This window comes from Micropterus salmoides, unplaced genomic scaffold, assembly GCF_014851395.1.
Source record: "Micropterus salmoides isolate LMB-PRFRI ecotype aquatic unplaced genomic scaffold, ASM1485139v1 Ms_hic_scaffold_17, whole genome shotgun sequence".
Classification (NCBI taxonomy): Eukaryota; Metazoa; Chordata; class Actinopteri; order Centrarchiformes; family Centrarchidae; genus Micropterus; species Micropterus salmoides.
This window is the reverse complement of record NW_024040817.1, coordinates 16,578,665-16,598,652: the sequence shown is the minus strand read 5'-3', so window position 1 is coordinate 16,598,652 and position 19,988 is coordinate 16,578,665. Positions and strand designations below refer to the sequence as shown.

The 19,988-nt window shown below is 38.9% G+C and overlaps 1 protein-coding gene across 1 annotated transcript in view; it reads right to left on the bottom strand.

Annotated features, from left to right (window-relative positions):
• csmd3b (CUB and Sushi multiple domains 3b) overlaps positions 1-19,988 on the bottom strand; it is a 236,710-nt gene that overhangs the window by 151,878 nt on the left and 64,844 nt on the right. The window contains exon 5 of the mRNA XM_038725460.1: positions 2,413-2,525. Within this exon, the coding sequence (XP_038581388.1) occupies positions 2,413-2,525 (113 nt within the window). The remainder of the gene's footprint in view (positions 1-2,412; positions 2,526-19,988) is intronic.

Here is a 19,988-nt window from a genome sequence, read left to right as displayed (position 1 = left end):
CTTTAATCAGTTCTGAAGCAAATATTGTAAAATGCATTTTGCAGCCACATGCACACGGATATGCAGTACAGCTATGAAATTCATTACATTTTTTTGTTAAAGGGTTAGAAAACGTATATAATACCAGCTATAAAGCAATATTTCTATATTGATTTGATTTCTATAGAACTCCACACTTGTTCAATGAAACAATACTAATTTCTACCTCAATAGCCAGTTTCTCAGATGATAACTTTTCATGTAGAGAACCCTTTGTACTGTAGGAAAACCATGACTTGAAAAAAGATGAATATCAATTCAAAGGTGTTCAGAAAGGTTTCTCAGTGATGACAGTGACAGCTGGCAACAGCCCTACAAAAATGAGCAAATGCCCATGATTGTAGTATAAAGGAACCGCAGTGTTAAAGAGGTCATATTATGCTTATTGGGTTTTTCCCTCTCCTTTATTGAGTTATATACCTTTTTTGTGCATGTAATAGGTTTGCAAAGTGAAAAAGTCCACCCCAAAGGGAGTTCCCATCTCCCACAGAAAACACTGCTCTGATCTGCTCATTTGTAGTCCAGCCTTTTCCTTTTGTTCTCTGTGATGTCACAGCAAAATGCGTGTCATAATGCTCGCCTAGCGACTAGTCCGACACGCCCTCAAAAACACAGGTGGAAAAACACTGAGATGCAGCACACACTTCTCCTCTCCCTTCCAAACACTAGCTACCCTCCAGGCAGTCAATGGACATAAAGTTGTTATGTGATGTAGAGACAGAGCTCGGTTAAAACTTTATGGATGAAAGATACATTTGTTACAGAGTAATAACTCACCACTCTGAAACTCTTGCTCCAGTCTATGTTGCTAAGCTGGTAAGGGGATATACAGCTGACCCTAAGCCGTGTTTACTGGCTTCTCACAACCCGCCCTACTCTGCTTCTGATTGGCTAGTAGTCCTTAACTAGGAGCTGCGCATGTGCAACTCCCAAAATGAAACCATGTAAACCTGTTCTAGTACAACCCCTAAATAAGATTTTAAACCTGAATATAAGCATAATATGACCTCTTTAATGCATGACATAGTGAAATAGTGACAAAAAAAGAGTGGAAGAAAAAGATTGGAGTTAAAAGAGAAGATGTTTGAAAGAATGTAATAAGAAGGGAGAGATGGAGGACAGAAGAAAATAGCATCACTGAGTTGTTTATAAGTGTGTCATTTCTGACACATCCATGAATGTAATCTGTGTTTTGTGTCCTTTCAAAACATGTCAACACCAACATAACGTCATCGTAAGATTTTCTTTGACAAACTATACAAACAGGGCCCAGTTTTCAGGACAGCACATGGTGCAGTCTCTGCTCCTGAGAGGAGGCATTTTGGATGGGTGCACACCTCATTTTTTCTTGCCTGACTCTGCTTGGTATTTTGGTGACTTGCTGTGAACTTCAATGTGCTGAACTGAGAGGCGAGGCACAGTAGGGAGCGTGTCAGTAATAATCAACTGGCACAGTGCAATTTTGGTGTCAAGCATGACCATGATTTACGCTTTTGCTGCCCGCCTACTCAGACCAGGTCAATGACGCATGGAGTAAGGCACACCGTACTGCTGCCATGACTTTAGTTTGCTCTAGTTTATCTTTACAACAATAAACACACAAATAAAATCTTCCAATTTCCAAATATTTTGATTTAAGTGGATTAGAGGATAGGATACATAAAACATCTACTGTGTTTCAATCACACTCTATGTCCATCTGAACTTAGCAATAATGATTTACAAAAAAAGGCCAATAATTTTTAAAAGTACATTGCCTTTTCTGTAATAAGATGAAGTGATCTTAGTATAAAAGAAAACAGAGTTTGAGTGTTACAAGTAAAATGTAAAATATAAACCCTATCTGTTCCACTCATTCAGCTCCTATTATCGCTGTTGGGAGACATGGATGTTGCCAAATGAATTTCCTAATGTTTTCCACCAGCTTTGTGTCACAGAAATCTAACTGTACGCCTATGAGGAGTTATCCAAGAGGAAAAGAAAGAGGGAAAAAGAGAAAGATAGACAGAGGGGAGAAAGAGAGAGATGCAGAAAGATGGAGACAGTAAGAGAAATGTAGTAGAGAAGAGACGAGAAGATTGGAGTCAACAAGCGTAATTAAAGGGAGTTAGAGGCAAGATGATGGGGAAAACTGTCAATTGAAAAGGAAAGCAGCACAGAGAAACAGAAAAACAAAAAGGAAAAAAAAACAGAACTCCGTAAAGAACCGTCATTAACAACTACAAAGACATCTGTAGATACTGTAAATATAAAGCCCTGTTTATCATAAATTAACATTCTTTATGCATAAAAAGCGCGTGTGTGTGTGTGTGTGTAAGTGTGTACATGAAGATGCCTGTCTCTGTGGATGTAATCACATTTTTCCTATCTTACCTTGATAATGTGCGCTGAAACCACGGTAACGGTGGTTGCCATCAGTCACAAAATGCAGTCGGAGCCAGTTCTTGTTGCTAACGATGGGAGAGGGGACATTACTGCCAGACAACCTGAAACAAAGTTAGAGAAAGATTTGTAAGAAATAGAAACATACACGCAAAAACACACTTAGCATTTTTTTTAACCTTTTTCTGACCTAATCCTACAACAGTCCCTTGAGGAAGAGGAAGAATGAATGCTGTCTAGAATGAAGCAAGAACAAAGTCTATTGTGTCTATAATGACACAGGCTGAATTACATACAGTGTCAGGACTTCACAGCCCAATACAACCAGTCTGTTTCAGCAGTCCCACTGGAGTTACTGGGGATTATGCTGCATGCTCAAGGGTGCCTCAACCGCTCTTAATGAAGTAGGAAATTGTATTCTTTATTCATTGCTCTTGACACGATTGCCAGATCTTGCCAGCCGGTTAGTGGCTTTTACCTAGCAACTCTGATCACAAACTCAATTATCATGGTAATTTTTTAACCCACACTGGTATTGTATTAGACAGCATTATAGTGATTATAATTATTTCTAATATTTTGAACCCTACTATTTACCTTTATTGTACCAAACAGACTATATGCTAATATAAAGTGGTTTCAAACACCTAGCCCATTGTCAGAATGCAATATAACACTTTTAACAATATAAAAATTTTTTTGCACTGAAGCAAGCTTAGGAAGTGAGGCTTTGCCGGTGCACAGCACAAGTAGATGGGAACCAATTTGCAACTCCTACATCAAGTGGGAAGGATAAGATCCCTTAATTGGTGGAGAAGATGAACAAGGCTCTTGTGGTTAGCAAAGTGAAGAGTGTTAGGTCACTGTTGGCACCCTTAGAGGAGGTGCCTGCTTTTCAGTTGACACTTATACAGAATAAAACACCCATGTTCTTGTATAACTTCAGATATTTGAAGCTCAAATACAATCACTAATGGCAATAACCCGATTTTAAACATCAGTTCTTTGATGTATGGTGTTTTCATCTTGTAGCATCAACCCACAGGTGCTGTTTCTCTCCCATTACATTTCCATAGTGTTTTTTTTGTGTGTTTGTTTGTTCTTTTTTAGGAACATCACCTTGGCTGTTACATATAAGACACAGGTTCACACATGTTAACAGTGTAGAGTATGAAGTGGACTGCCCTCTCATGTTCGCTTGTCCCCTTCTATAAACCCTGGCTGTAAACCTTTGCAGTCCATTAATATCAACACACACACACACAAATGCATGCTTACACACATACATGGATAGTGTTTAGTGTATACAGTGCTATCCAACACCCGTGCCCTCTAATAACAGCGGTTTAAAGTGGAGCACAAGAATGCTGAGAAGGTGTTTTAGAAGGTGTGTCTTTGCGTGTGTTGGGTCTGTGTGTGTGCGCATGTTAGACGGAGAAAGGGTCACCTTGTTGCCTAGATCAGTAGGATTCTCTGATGTCTGCTATTAGTCACACACACACACACACACACACACACACACACCCACACTCACCCACACACACACACCGTGGTTTCACAGGCCCAAATAGACACAAACTTCCTGATTTACATACTGTAGTAAATATAACAATACAAAAAAAACATAACTGTGAATGTAAAATAACATAAATAAAAAAGAAGGTACTGAGATTATATTCACGAACAGAAAAGTAACACTGTAATAGCCGTATATATGCTTAGTTTGTTTAGAGTGGGTCATTGTTGTTGTTTGTTTGATTTTGCATGTATTTGTCTATTAAAGTATTTTTTGACATGTAATGCCTTTATTCCTGACAGTAATAGAAAGCTGACTGGAAATGAGGAAGAGAAAGATGCAACGAAGAATCGTGGTAAGACTCCAACCGCGAACATAGTGGTTCATGTGCGATGTCTTAACCGCAAGCTATGGTGGCACCCTGTATTTGTCTTTTTCTACCAATAAACAATTCAGTATATGTACTAAAACACCAGTCACCACCTTGTAAATTGCATTCAAATTGAATACACTATGGCAAATCAATGCTGAATTAATCTATTAGCTGGGGACTGAGCAGTAAATGAAAGAGATGGAAGAGGCTCAGATAATAGAACTGATGGACAATAATCACTGACATCCCTAGACTGACACAAGACATTTGAAAGACTGAAACTCTGAAAAAAAGATTTATCCAGAACATTATCATGTAGTATTGCTTGGAGATTCTACCAGATTCTACTGAGACATGACCCCCCAAGTATGGATTCCCATTTAAAGTGAAATATGCAATGTTGGAAATAAGAAAAAAATATTAATCAAATATAAATTGATTTTAAACTGCTATAAGTGAGTTTTGTTTCTGTATTTAAATTAGCTTACACTGTAAAATAGTATGATGCACATTTAATAATAATTATAACAACATATTTATCCTTACTATGTGTATCTAACATGCCTATAATCTATTATAATATAGATTTCTGTTGATGGGACTTTTCCGTTCCCTTCTTTCTTCTTGACAAACCCCTGCCATCCTCCTTTTCGTTCTCTCTTTACCTCTCCCCCTCTCTTTACCTCTCTCCTCGCACTGTTCTCTTTTTCCTTCTCCCTTCCTCAGCTCTCCTCTGTCTCTTCATATGTGCACTCTCTCCCTCACACATATTATTCATGTTTACAGCTCTTAATTCACGTCCTGCTATTACCCAGAGAGCATCGTTATGGGTAAAGTGTGTGCATATTCAACCTTTTCCAATATTAAAATAGGAATTAAATCATGAATCTATACAGCCTGTATGTGTGTGACATTAACATATTAAACTGCATGCTCAGGAAGCACTCAACAACTGTGAGCTGCAGGATGAAGGTATAATTTGAAAATTCCCTCTTGCAGCAGTAGCTGGAAGGTTAGAGAAACAAGCTGGCAACTAAAAAGGTCACCAATCTGGATCCCCACAGCAGCAGGGGAACACCTCCTAGTGCTTTTTGTCTCAACAAGTACTGTTGAGATGTAGCACAGCTACCTGCATAGGACCCAGACATGAACATCAATGATAATGAAACAAAAAAAAAGACGTGCGCTTGACAACTTCTTATACTGATAATTAAAGCTTAAAATTACACTTCCAGCAGAAATCCTAATACTTCCAAAAAACATCAGCTTCTGCAGCTAGTTGATTTTCCCTGTGTGGACAATTTGTAATGCATTATTAAATCATTCATCTATGTTGATGGCTTCTGTCTGACTGGTAAGTGTTCTCCCTAGATATCTGCTATAAAAGCACTTCAGAGCTGCCTGGAGGTATTATAGATCATCTTTAGATTGGCTAAAATGATTTTTTTTATACCTTGGTCTGAGAGGGTCTACCACTCTGTGACGTTACAGTGACATATGTATAAAATACAATGAGTGAAGCCAGGCTCGCTTCTAAAGGCTACTAGCTCTTTGAAACTTCTGAAAGAGGAAATATGGAAAAACAACAACTTTTGTAAAAATGACATGGAACATGAATAAGAATTGTGGGATAGTTTACACATTCCTCAAGAAACATTATAAAATATTATGGTGGGTGCATTTTTTGCAACATATTTAATTATTACATTTAGTCCAAAAAAAGAGAAAGAAATCTAAGTGTCTCTTGTTACATGAAAGCAAGTGTCTCTATTATGAAATAAAGTAGATTGGTGTTCTTCTCTGGGGAACCAGAGGAAATTACTTACTCTGGTGATATTTCCCTCTTGCACAACACTGTTGTATGATGCACAGTAGATCCCAGTGCAGTAGTTATTTTGGGGAGAAAATGTATAATAATAAATGCTCAAAACCTCATAGGAGTCTGTCAGCAATCTACCACCAACAATGGTTGTTCCCGGAATTGTGCAGGGAGGTCACATTACAGCTATTGTTCTCTGAAAATCATCAATCTTAACAGGTAAAAATACTGAAACCTGCTTTCCATGTTCAACTATAACCTGCTAAATTTGAAATAAAGGAATACTGAGATGGAGTGTGTGACCATTTATGTGTGTGTGTGTGTGTGTGTGTGTGTGTGTGTGTGTGTGTGTGTGTGTGCAGCAGAGAGGGGATATCAAGTGGAGAGTTGCCAGAGGGAGCAAGAGAACATAATTGATTAAATACACTAGACCAAAAGAGCATCTCTCCCTCTCTCCATCTCTCTGTCGACCATCCTCCCATCCATCCTGTGGGTCTCTGTTCCTCCACGGAAATACAAACCAGCTATTCCACCGGCAGTATGGGAATGAGAGAGAGGAAGAGGGAGGAAATAAAGAAGCATGGGGTAGAAGGAGGGCGGAAGGAGGCAAAGATCGATGGAGGTATGGTGAGACATGAGGGGAGAGATCAAGGGAAGCAGGGAGGGGGTGAAGAAGACAAGCAGAGGCTGACAGAGGTACAACGGTTCGTTTGTTAACTTGTTAATTATTCATTTTAGCATCTAAGCAGAAAGTAATCACCAAAAGCAAAAGCAGTATTACTACTGAACTGATTTTAGTGAGGGTAATTTATGAATAAAACATAAACAACGTTTAAATTAAAAAGGTCATTTTCTGCCACGTTGAACACACGACAGAAAACATAATATATTCAAATGAAGGGCTGCACACTTTTGAACAATTCTCAGAGCTTCTTTTGGAAAATTGTAGCTGTTTACTAATTTACTGTGATTGTACATGTTTACAGAGGATGAAAATAACAAATAATAAATAAATTCAAAGCAGTTTCCCACATTGGTTTGAGTTCATATAGCAAAAATTACATTTGCAGCTTTTAAATCTTTTATCCCTTTATTACATTATTTTTCAAATACAGTAATGTTTGCATAACAAGGACAGTAATTCAACTTGTTTCAGATCAAGTTCTGACACCATGTTATATCTCACCTCAATTGCAGTGTCTACTGTCTTGTCACCCATGTTGTTGCATACTATCAGATTGTGATAACACCTCTTAAATATTTAACAACTTCAAACTACTTGGCAATCACAGTTGTACTCAACCCTAGAATGTCTTGAAAATTGTAAACAATCTGCTTACTCTATTTTAGAACAGAGTGTACAAGTTTAGTCAAGTAACCTGATGTTTTCTGTTATGTAAGGATCTCCCACAACTTGGATTTTTCATAGCACTACGCTGTTGCTTTGACTCCAAATTGCAGTTAAATGTATTTCAAATGAATAGTACCTTTCCTCATGAGATTGATTTAATATAGCCTACTCTTTGGTGCAAAATGCAATCATAGTAATCAAGGTCCAACATTTCTATTCAGTTCCGCTCATATGTGAGCTGTTGCATTGTTCACTGTGGATGAGCAGTTTAATTTCCTAAGTGATATCATGCACAGAAAAGACAGATGGACATGTGACACTGGCAATTTAATAACAGACTTCAGAGATTGTACATGTGAAGAGTTCCCACCTGCTGTGCAATGAATGGCTCTCTGCATACACACACAATCCTTACATCAGTGGCCATGTGGGTTAGAGAGCTACATGAGCCAAGACCAACTTTTGTGTGCGCATGTATGTCTGAGTGTCTGCTTGTGTGTGTTAATATGTGTGTGGCTACTCATAAGACAGTAGGGGAATGCTACTTAATCAGGCAATCTGTCTTAATAGCCTCTACTAATTAAGACAGGAGGGAACTGCCACACACATACACCTGCAGACATGCAGAGAGAGAGAGAGAGAGAGAGAGAGAGAGACTGCTCATTCGCACACATGCATGCACATAGAGAAATGAACACACACACACACACACACACACACTGCAGGAGTGTTGGGCCGAACGCAGTCTAGGTGGAGCCATCATCAATCAGTATACAGAGACAGAGAAGTCCTCTCTTTGTGTGTGTCGGGGTGTGTGCATGCGATTGTTTAGATACACTGTGTATGTATGTGTTTTAGGGTGTAGTTAATATATGTGTGTGTGTGTGTGTGTGTGTGTGTGTGTGTGTCTGTGCTTGCGTGAATGTGCCTGCTGTGTCACTCTCCATCAATCTCAAGTGGGCAGAGAGTAATCAGTGTTCACAACAGGACCCTACTCTGTCTCTACCTCCCCTCCCTTTATCTCATCTAAATTTCTCTCCTCCTCCTTGCTCGCCTCCTCATACAGCAGCAAGGTGGTTTTAAACCGGCTTGTTCACACAGACAGCTGAGGGCTGAAACCAAACAGAAGTGGGTGGCTGTGGAAAAATCACTCTGACATTGATCATTTAGAAATTGAGTATGCACTGTAGGCATTAACCTTTGAAACCATTACAATGACATAATCACTCATAGTTTGGGTTAGGTCCCTTAGCTCCAAATAAGGGAATTTATAATGCAACAGCATACAGTGATGGATAACAGTTTGCTTCCAAATCTGTGGCAACAATTTAGAGAAGGCCAGGAAGAACAGGACTGGTCTGCACAGAGCCCTGTGTAAATGCACCAGAGAAGCACTGAGGACAGATTCAATGTGTCAACGCATTGTGACCACATTGAACACATTTGTTGGGTCTCTGTAAACAATATTACATAGAACTGCTCTATGTGGACAGTACAATGAGATAACTTCTGTTATGAATTGTGAAGTGTAAATGCCCTAGCCATTTTAAGTGACAAATAAAATCAAAAGTCTGACATCACTGAACGTCATTGGAACTCATGTTTTTGGTGAATGGTAAACTGAAATGTGTCAGTTGAACTCACGCACTGCTGCGTTCAATACAGTCCACTAAAATAACAGATGGATGTGCACATTATGAAGAAAGTCAGTGCAAGGAAATGATGGCAGGTGGAAAGTTTCACTTTAAAGGTGAACGATTACATCAGCGCACTGCTGGAGAGAGAGGAAAACATGGGTGTATAATGCACGGAGGAAAACAAATCACTGTGGAAAACTGGCTCAGAACGTTATTATACAGCCTATAGATATAAAGCATTTTGTTGGGACCCGCACAAATGAGAGGAGGATGTGTTGTTAAGTTGTGTGAGCTGGATAGTGCGATAGGACCTCGATTGAATATCAGCAGATTAATACCAGGTGTAAATGTAATTAGGTTAAAATCATATCTAGATACAATCTGGATACAAGAAAAAATTTTATGCCAGGTGTAAAGATGGTCTTAGTGCTAATGGTTTCGGAAGGAAAAGATCAATGTTCACATACGAGTGTAATATCCAAGTGTGCACATACTTTCGGCCATGTACTGTGTCTTCAAAGTAAATCTGAACAAACCAAGAAACATCTTAGTGCTGCTTAAAATCATATGGCCATAAGCATCGACTGAGCATAGTGATGTAAATTAAGCTCTGACAGAGACTAATTTAATGAGTTGATAACAATGTTACTGCTAAATAAAGAAAACCTTCACTAAACAATATTGTTTTCCAGGGAGAAACAGCTGACTTTTGTTTATTATAGAGGGAAGTACCCTCTGTAAAATATTTTACACCATCTGTTGGGTAATTTATGCTTGTGATGACAGAGCTAGCAGGTTACAAATATAGCTAACTTCTCCTACTTGTTGATGTGGTGGAAAACACAGTCAAACACTGAGATGCTATATTACAGCTAAGAAAAAAAATACCAGCTTTGGTTTGTTATACTACCACAGAGTGTTACCATTTTGATGTGGGTCTACTTGTAAATCCATCTGAGTACATTTAACACAAGGCCTGAACCAAAATTAGCCCACGACAAATAATTTGACACTCAGTAATCAGTAATTATGATGTTAGGTGAACCTGAAGATGTTTTTTTAAAAACCAAAACTGTGTTTTTAATATATATATATATATATTTCTTTTTTGGTAAAAATTTCATTGGTGCATTGTTTTTGTTTTGTGTCTAACCATGTTACATAATCAGCCCTTGGCTCAACATGTGAGAAAATACAGCCGCCGATCTTTTAAGAAGGACTGTGTTCCTTTGAAATAGGAAGAACTGGTTGATGAAGCCAGTGAATATCCCATAATAGAGTTAAAAACTATTAGCGCTCTCTATTATTTCCCGCTCTCTTCTCATGTCTTCCTCTTGCTCTCTCTCTCCAGGGTTTACTCTCCATCACTCTGTTCACGTCTTTCTTTTAGCACAGTCCTTTCCCAGAAGCCATTGCAATTCTGGGCGGCTCCCTGACTCTTCTCAAAACTCTTTCCTGTCTGTGTGTGTGTGTGTGTGTGTGTGTGTGTGTGTGTGTGTGTGTGTGTGTGTGTGTGTGTGTGTGTGTGTGAGTGAGTGTGAGAGAGAGAGAGAGAGAGAGTGTGCGCGCGCGTGTGTGTAGCCTGCGGGACAGCACAGTAATCAGAGCAGAGACAGAGAATGGGAGAGAAGGGGGACAGAGACAAGGAGAGGGAGTTTGTGTTATTATTATTACATTACATTATATTATAATTCCAGCACCCTAGCTGCCACTACAGTGCAGTACCAGTGGCTGAATATTCAATATTACATTTTCCAAGCACATGCACATACAAGGACAAGCCCAGAAACACACGCAACCAAACAATGGCATGAACACATACATACACACTACATAAACATAGACCGGGTTTAGTAAAAGAAATGACAATGACAACGTATTTATGATGGTAGGAGTAATTTGCAGTGGCCAGGCCCAACTACACATTGTGCTCCAGTGGTGCTCAGCCTCTGGCCAGGTTCCTCTGGGTTGGCTTAGCACCACCTGGAAAGGTTATTTGCTGTGGGAATGGTAAATATCAAATTTCACTGCCCAGCAACAGTGCTGGTCACAATCCCACCCCCACCCCCCAAAAAAAACAACACTGCTCCTGTAGTGGTGACATGTGTTCAATGTAATTAATGTCTGACAATGCTGTCTACATGAAAACAATTTTTCATAGCCCTTAGGGTCAACAGAGTCATGCTTTATGATAAAAAAGTAAGCTGTAATTCTTTTTAAAAGTGCATTTCTGCTGAGGTACTGGAGACAGACAAACAAAAAAGCCAACTCTGCAGACTCCATACAGTGCAGATTTCATATTTCAGACTTAAGTAAGAAAGTAGTCAAACAAACATTGGCATTTTTTTTATCCCAAGTCCACAGGCAATAGTTTGGATGACAGTTAAAAAATGCATAGATCAAATTCACATGAGATAATCGAGATATATCTCTGCCATGGTGCTCAGTGTAATTAAGTGCAAAAGTTGAAGATGCCTCAAAGCCATTGAGTAGAAGTGACCTATTTTGAGTTGTTTCTCCCTGAGTGAATGTGTATAACGTGACTTTGTTTGCATAAACACTACAATCTAATTATCATACACTAATCTAATTATAAACCTTACTTTGATTCTAAGAGTAATTTGATTAAGCTGTTTACATGCATAGCAGAAGAAGATTTATCTTAATATACCCATCTTAATGCAATCTTGCATAGTGTGTGTTGATTGAATTGTCATGTGCATTTTCCCTTATAAATTCAGAAACCATAAAATGCAAATTCCTGTCTCTTTGATTGCCTTTTTCAGCTGTTCCTGCTTAACAATTATTCGGTTTGTCCATATTTGGGATGTTAATGCCATCTATGAAAAAGACAGCAGCTCTAAAAAAAATGCACACTTTCATTATACTGGGCAAGCTGCACAGCTTGAGAGAACTCAGATGAACAGGCTTCGTCGGTGTATGGTGTTCACATTTCTGAACAATCTTCCTATAATGCTACTAATTTCACAGTTTTCCAGCCATTTTAACCCTACACTCTATATGACTTAAATAAAGTAGATTAAGTTGTTTACAGGGTTTTAATCCAATTGCAGTATTCTCATGATCACATTTAGCTTTATGTACAGGTAACAACTGTCTGGTTGTCTCTCTCAGTGTGTCCCTCTCTGCCTGTCTCATTACCTCTCAGTGTCTCTGTCCCTTTCTTTCCACTACCTCTTTCCTCACCCCTGAGTCCCCCTGATGGCTTTCTCTTACAATGTCTCCCCGTCCATTCATTTTATTCTTCTTTCCACCTCTCTTCTCCTGTCAACTCTCATCTCGCCCCTCCTTGTCCCTAATTCTGCACCCCTGCTTTCTACTCCTCCCTACCTCACCTTCTCTACTTCTTTTCTCCTGGCTCCTCTTGTCACCCCAATTGCCCTCTCTGCTCCTCTTTTCTACCCAGTCCTCTCTTGTCTCCTGTCTCTTTGCCTCTCTTGTCCTCTTCTGCGTGACCTGACATTGCCTCCCTAAAACACCATGACACCTCTCTCACTGTCCTCTCATTTTGCCACCGCTCTCTCTCCTCTTCTCCTCTCCTCTCTTCTATGTTGGCTCCCACAAATAAGAAGGTAGGTTCCCAAAAGGTTTTAGTAATTTGTTTCAAAGGCTATCAAAGGTATGGGCTAATATTGGGGTAAATTTGCTTAGATATGCCTAGACCACTGACTTGTAGATCTAAATTGTGCTTTGGGCCACCAGAAATTGGATTTAAAAAAAGAAACAGTGTGAAGGTTACTGGTATAACCTATCAGCTCAAATGTTACAAATAGATCCACAGGAAAACCATGAACTTGTTTACTAACTCTCTATGAGAGACGATTGGCCTATGAATGTGTCTGACTCTGAAATAAGTGATTCAATGTGATTTTCAGCTGTCCATTTTGGGAAAAAGAAACAAAAAGAAATTTTCTGTGTGTTTGGGAGTTATTTGATTTTATTGTGATGAAGATAGCCACTATTTCTGATACAACAACCCTGGCTTCACATTGCTCAAGCAGTGCAGTGGGAATTATAGCCCATTTAACAATCTATTTGTATCGAACTCAATAAACCTAGAAAATTTGACTAAATCATTTGAAGCTGTTTGTAGTTTTATGTTTCACTACTGTGTGTGTCATTGTATCCTAAAAACATAAAATACTAGAATGTGGCTCAGCACCACCACAACTCCAGGCGGAAAACCAGTGTTTTACTGGTCTCTCTGTTTCACAGTCAGTTTCACATCTTTGGTGTTGTTACACCCAACGGTGATGTCACGATGTACTGAGACATACTAAAGTACACATCTACATCACTGAAGCAAGGTGAGAATTTGAACGACTGGAAGTGAGCAAAAATAAGATTTTTTACAAGATTAAGTTATATGCTGCAGCATATTTGAGTGGTTTGTGTACCAGCTGTGCCACTGGTGTACAAAATTAAGTTACTTACAAATGTTGACAGATACCACTGCCCATCAGCAGTAAACTGGTATGCCACTGTCAGTTACTGATCTATAGGCATATAGGAAGTTTAGACTTTTCATTCGTAGCTAAAGACTGTCCTTTGAGGATAACATAACCCAAGCTACTAACACCTCTTCCTAGAATACAGTGAGTGAGCTTTAATGGATGGGGAACAAACAATTCTCCACATTTACTACGAGCTTGTTAGCTACGAGAAGTTTTCTCTCTTCAAAAAGCTTTGTGTGTATCCTTGAAGCTCAAATAATTTGTTGAATATATTTCCTTTTTCAAAAACAGTTGCAAAGCCAGCATTGTGCTGGAACATGACATGATTTCTGTCAGAGCATTACCACACCTGTCAATCAGTGGAATTGTGGAAAACCATTGGCAGGACAGTGTATAGCATCACCCCTTTGTGCCTCTGTATGTGCGTCCTCATGCTCTTGAATAAGATACAAACAAAACACTCATCAAACCACAGCTTTATAGTATGACTTGGGGTTTAAGAACACAGCATAGTACCTCTAAATTCGACACACAAAGGCTCTGCCTACTAAGGTGTTTCTCCAAACAGTGTCATTGTCATTATTGACAGCAACACAAGGCCTATTTGAATCGCCAGACAAACTGGGATGTGGAGGTCTGGAACCGGGCTAGCCTGCTTCCCTGTTTCTGTGTATTTATAAGCTTGTGTTTTCCTGTATCTTTAAATACATATTTGAAATCTGATATGTGTGTTTGTTTGCTGTGTGTGCGTGTGAGAAACAGAAAAGGGGTGTGTGCTTGTGTTCAAGGTCACCACTCCATTTCCTATTCGAGATGGTGCTGCTATCCCAGCATCCTCTCTGCCAGCAGCATTGATTAGCACTCGGCAAGCATAACATCACGCAGCCGCACACACACCCATGCCCCCACACACTTAAACTCACTTTGTCTCTTACATACATTTCCTTTCGCATCTCTCAAACAAATGCTTATGCTTTGAGCGGTGCTATAAAATACTTCACATTTCAGATCTTCTTTCTCATGCAGAGTCACACACAAACATGTGATGTGTTATATTTGTATATAGGCTATGAACAGACACAGACAGACCATTATGAGGCTGAGCCAAGCAAAAGAACAGACCAATTTCAACACTGCACAGAATGAGTAAATTTTGATTGATGATGTTGGAGAAATTGGGTTTGTATCTCTGGGACTAACCTGAACTTGTTCCAGCTGTACAGTACTTAGCTGTTTTGCTTTCACAATGAAGTCTGTAGACCAGGTAGAACAGAAACTTTGTGTGGTGAAAAAAATAAAACAAACAAACAAAAAAAACAAGAAATACAGGTAATAGAAGTGTTTAGGTATGTTTATTAAACCACATGGTCCTTTTTGGTGTGACTTTAATCATTGAACATGGCTGCATATGTGTAGTAAATAAAACTAAATATCATCACTAAAAAAAACCTTAAAACTTTTGCATACTCATTCAAAGTATTCTAATGCTAGTTATCAAAATATGGAGTGGTCACAGGAGGATCAAAGTTAGCAAAGCACACTTATTTCAGTGAAAACTATTTACTTTAACACGCACGTCTGAGGATTTCACCTGACACTGGTGTACTGGGTGCCCAGGACGAAAGGAGATTCTTCACATTTGTCTGTTGAATTGAAAGTGTATTGTAGTGTTTAATTTGTTGCTGTACAATACCAGGTGTGATGATGATGTGTTGCTGATAATAGGCTTTACTATATTGAAGGCAGGTAAAGGTGTTGAGTGTGGGAGGAAGGATTTGATCTTGCCAAACTTTCACAGAAATAGATGCTGTTGTGTGCCCTTGTCACATAGTGTTAGCTGCTCAAACACAAAGCATACTGAAATGACTCAGGACATGTAGCTTCTATAAGTGACTGTAGTCAATATGCATTTGGTGACATGCAGGTGGTTTAGCTGTTTTCTGAAATGCAGAATAAATCTAGAACATATTGTAAAATGTACGTGAGAATCTGTTTCACACTGTGGCGTCTGGGCATAATAATCTTCTAAACTAGCTCACCTATAGTGATATGACTCCAGGCACTCGGCCACATGTCTTCAACTTCAGCTCAAACTTGACTAAATTAATTTTAAAATCCTGACAAGCAGGAGATTGGTAAATGACAGACTTTGATTAGCTCAGTCCACCATTACCATGAATTTAGTGATTGGCTGTCAAGTAGTTTCACCTAAGTGCACTAAACAGCATGATGTATTCTGGAGTCATGTAGAGAGAGATTTGCAAGACAGGGAGAGAAAATATGGAGAGACAGACAGACAGAAGAACAGAAAGGCAGAAAGAGAAAGACAGAGAGGGAGAGAGAGATCATTCTGTTTAAGATGCTCTACTTGGTTTCAAGGGCAACTGATTCTGAAACAACAAAATATAAAACTTGTGTGTGTGTGTGTGTGTGTGTGTGTGTGTGTGTGTGTGTGTGTGTGTGTGTGTGCGTGCGCGCGCATGTGTATTAGTGTGTGTAGTGTTAGGCTAGGATTACAGGCACTTAGCTCACAGCAATATACTACTCTCATAGGCGCGAGCACACCTCTCCGCATACTAATTAGACCCAAGTGTCTATGTGAGAAGGAAAGTCTCTGTAAGTGTGCTTGTTTGTGAATGTGTGTCTGTAAGGAGTGACAGCGTGTATGTGTTGATTTCTTTGTGAACATGGAGGTAGGCTTGTGTGTCCGTGTGTGTTGGTGTGTGTGAGACTTCTGTTGTCAGCCCTGCAGCAACTGATAAACACATAACAAATTCTTCCACACACGCACATATTAGCAAATCAGCCATTAGCTTTCTCTGCTAATTGCCATTGGAAATTAGCATTTTAGCTATTAGCTTCTTTCCAAATTGCCAATGGAAATTAGTATATTAGCACTTTGTATTGTGAGGCAATTGCTATGGAATCAGGCAGCATGCCTGATGGCCTAGACTCTTCTGCAACAAAAGGGTCATTGGTTTAAATCTTGCAACAGCCAGTGAAGTCATTTAAGGTGTACAGGCCCTTTCATATATTTTTGTACACTAATATTCCTCATAGTCTGTGTTTGGTGAAGAATGTATAAGGCCATCTTTTGTTGATTTTCAGGCAATTTAGATTTGTGAAAATACTTCATATTACCAAGAAGGTTAATTGATACTCCCATACTAGAATATTCTAGTGTTTGAATTGCTCATGAAGGCAAGCACCCTTTGATTTCAGAGTGTATGGGAGTTTATTGTGCCCACAGTAAATAAAGATCCCATTTGCACGCTTTCACATAGACTATTGCGCTGTTGGGAAATTATGTTATGATGAGTCTTGGGACTTCTCAGGGACACTCTTATTAGCCAAGTCATCCCCCAGTGCAAGTGGTCAGGTAATCTTCTGAATATTTATGTCCCCCATTTTTTTGATTGTTAAATATAACAGTATATCATGAAAAGCAAATGAATGCACCACACCAGTTGAATGCACACTTTATGAGTAACAACGAGCTATTAAAGTAATGGCTTATCTCTAAAGGCGGTGGCATCCAACTGGCGGTGGCATCCAACATGAAAAATAAATAAATAAATAAAAAATACATTGAAACCACTCCAGATGCAAGCATTTCAGCAGATGCACAGTATTCAACATACATCTAACAGCCCCATTAAATAGCTAGGAAACCTAAGAAACTGTTGCCATTACTGCTGAACGAGCTCCAAACACAGCAACAATCAGGCGTTTTAATAGTCTCATGTTTTGTATACCGCATTTGGCCAGGATTTTCAATGTGCATGTGCTACCTCAAATTGGCCTTGAAAAGCACCATTTACGAAGCAAAAGATGACTGACAACATATACCTACCTAATAGAAACAGCTGGGTCTGATACACCGCCTGCTAAGTGTTAACAGTGCTAATGCCATTCACCTTGGTTTTAAGTTCGTTGTCAAGATCACCTCAGAAGAATGTCCCTGTGGTCTCTTAACATGCTTCACATTCCTCTGTGATAACATCAACTTCTTTGGTAAGGAAGTAGGGAAGTCGGAAACAGCTCTAACTGCTTATTGCAGATATATATCGTAAAGTAGTAAATTAAAGTATTTAGTATGCTACCTGAACAACAGTTTTAATGTAATTTCAATGTGTCTCTTCCTTTCATAATCACCAGCATTCTGATAAGACAAATAAATAAATGGTGTTTACAGAGAAGGTGGATGGAAACACTCTTGTTTACAGAGTGACTTTTTGTCAATATCAAGCTTCAGGAGATTTCATGGGGACAAAGAGGACAAATATCAACTGATGCTACTGTATGTACACAGAGAACAGACACAACCCATTGCATGCTATTACAAATGGAAATGGCTTCAATGATGAAGGCTAACTGATGGGTTAGGAAAATGTAAACCAGGCTAACTTCCCAATCTCCAAAAGGTTCACGACAAGTTACTGAAGTGATGTCATATTGACTTCCAATTCAAACTACTATGTTGTCTGGCCACCAGCCAAAAATGCTACATATTTAATTTAGGATATGAAACAGAGAATAGCTGAAAATCCTTTGCATTTAAGTGAGTTTATTAATGTCTTCTTATTAATGTCCATGACTAACCAGTAACTAAACACAGAGTATACAGACCTCAGAGATCTTGGTCTATGCTTACTCCATATATTCTGCCTAATTCAAGAGGTGCTGTACTGTGTTGACATATGAGATTTTTTAGGTCACTGGAGTAAACTAAAATCACTGTCATTTCCCTGGAGCCATCTGGAGATGATGCATGTTGTCTGATATGGAAGTATCCAACTGAAAAAAAGGCATACTGCGACTATGAGGGGATGCACCTGGAGCGCAACAATCCTTGAGTATACTCCGGCATTTAAACAATGCTAAATTTGTACTACAGGGTCTAGTGCAGCCTAGTTCATGTCAATAAAATAGTCTCCAGACAATTACAACACCACCAGCAGCCTGTACCATTTACAGAATGAAATAATCCATGGGATGAGGCTGTTTATACCAAATGCTGACCCTATCATCAGTATGCCTCAAAATAAAGTGGATATTTCAAACTAGAGAAAATTTATCCACTTCTTAAAGGTTCACGTTTGCTAATAGTATGCCAAGTGTTGTTTCATCCTAATGTTTGACAGCAGCGGAACCATGGATCAACTTTTGCAATGTAGCACATCCACTGCAAGAGCTGTGCTTTTAGCAATGTACCTCTGAGCATTGCATCATCTTAAACAAGTCTTTTCATTATTTTTTTTCTGACATCTCTGATGAACAAGACAATCTTACCCACAGGAGTGCTTTGTTTTCTTCCCAGGTGGGAACCTATTAAAATAAGTTACATAAATTAGGTGTCTTGTGCATTCTAAAATTTACTTCTTTAACTGCGTATTCCTCACTGAAAGGAATGAGCTCTTTGTGAGCACGGAGTGCTTCCAAACATGGAAAATAAGATGGATACAAAAAACGTTTAAAGTTGTTAGAAAACAATGATCTTGAAGAAAACACTGACTTTAAAAAGTCTCACTTTAGCATCTTTAGTTATTCACAACATCAGGGCAAGTTCTGCTTCAGGCTGTACATCTGAATGTCACTGCTCTCCTCTCAGTACAAAACAGCAGCCATATTTTCAGCCTGGCTGTAGGAAAAGACCCAGAAACATCAGACTGACCTCAGTATGCTGTATGAAACTCCAGAGTTAATTCAGCAAGTAAATAACAACACAGCAATGCATTACACGAGCCAAGACATCGGTCAGACTAAATCACACACTACCAGTTGCCACCACATTATCCCCCAAAGGCCAACAATCTAACCCTGAGCAATAAATACTGGCTGTAAATACTCCTAAGAAGGTGATTTTTCACAGCAGTAAGGTTTTGTATTTGCCCCCAAGTTCAAAATGACAGCTTGACACAAATGTTCTGAATGGCCCGACTCTATGCTTCCTACAACTTGTTACAAATTGAAATGCTCTGTTTGAAAATATAATTTTGTGTCTTCAGGCAAAACATATTACTGGTGATTATTAATGATCAACTTACTTTACTTTTTGCCTGTTTGTTAGCTTGTACTGTATTTACAAATGCACTGTTGATTCTCAAACACAAGACAGAAGTAAAATAAAATGAATCAAAAATAAAAGTCGTCTTTTTACCGTTTTTCCTGTTCTTCCTATGTGTCTGATGCCTAATATTGATTTGCCTTCATTTAATGTATGTCTAGATCATGTAGAATAATAACACCATATGACTATTTTACAAAGAATTATTAAATATGGCTTTTCTGACAAATTTTCAAAATGAGAATAAAGACTAAACCTTTGTTTTACTGTGGCATGCTGGAAATAAGTTTCATGCAGCCGCTAACAGAATGTAAATAAGCGCATGTGAA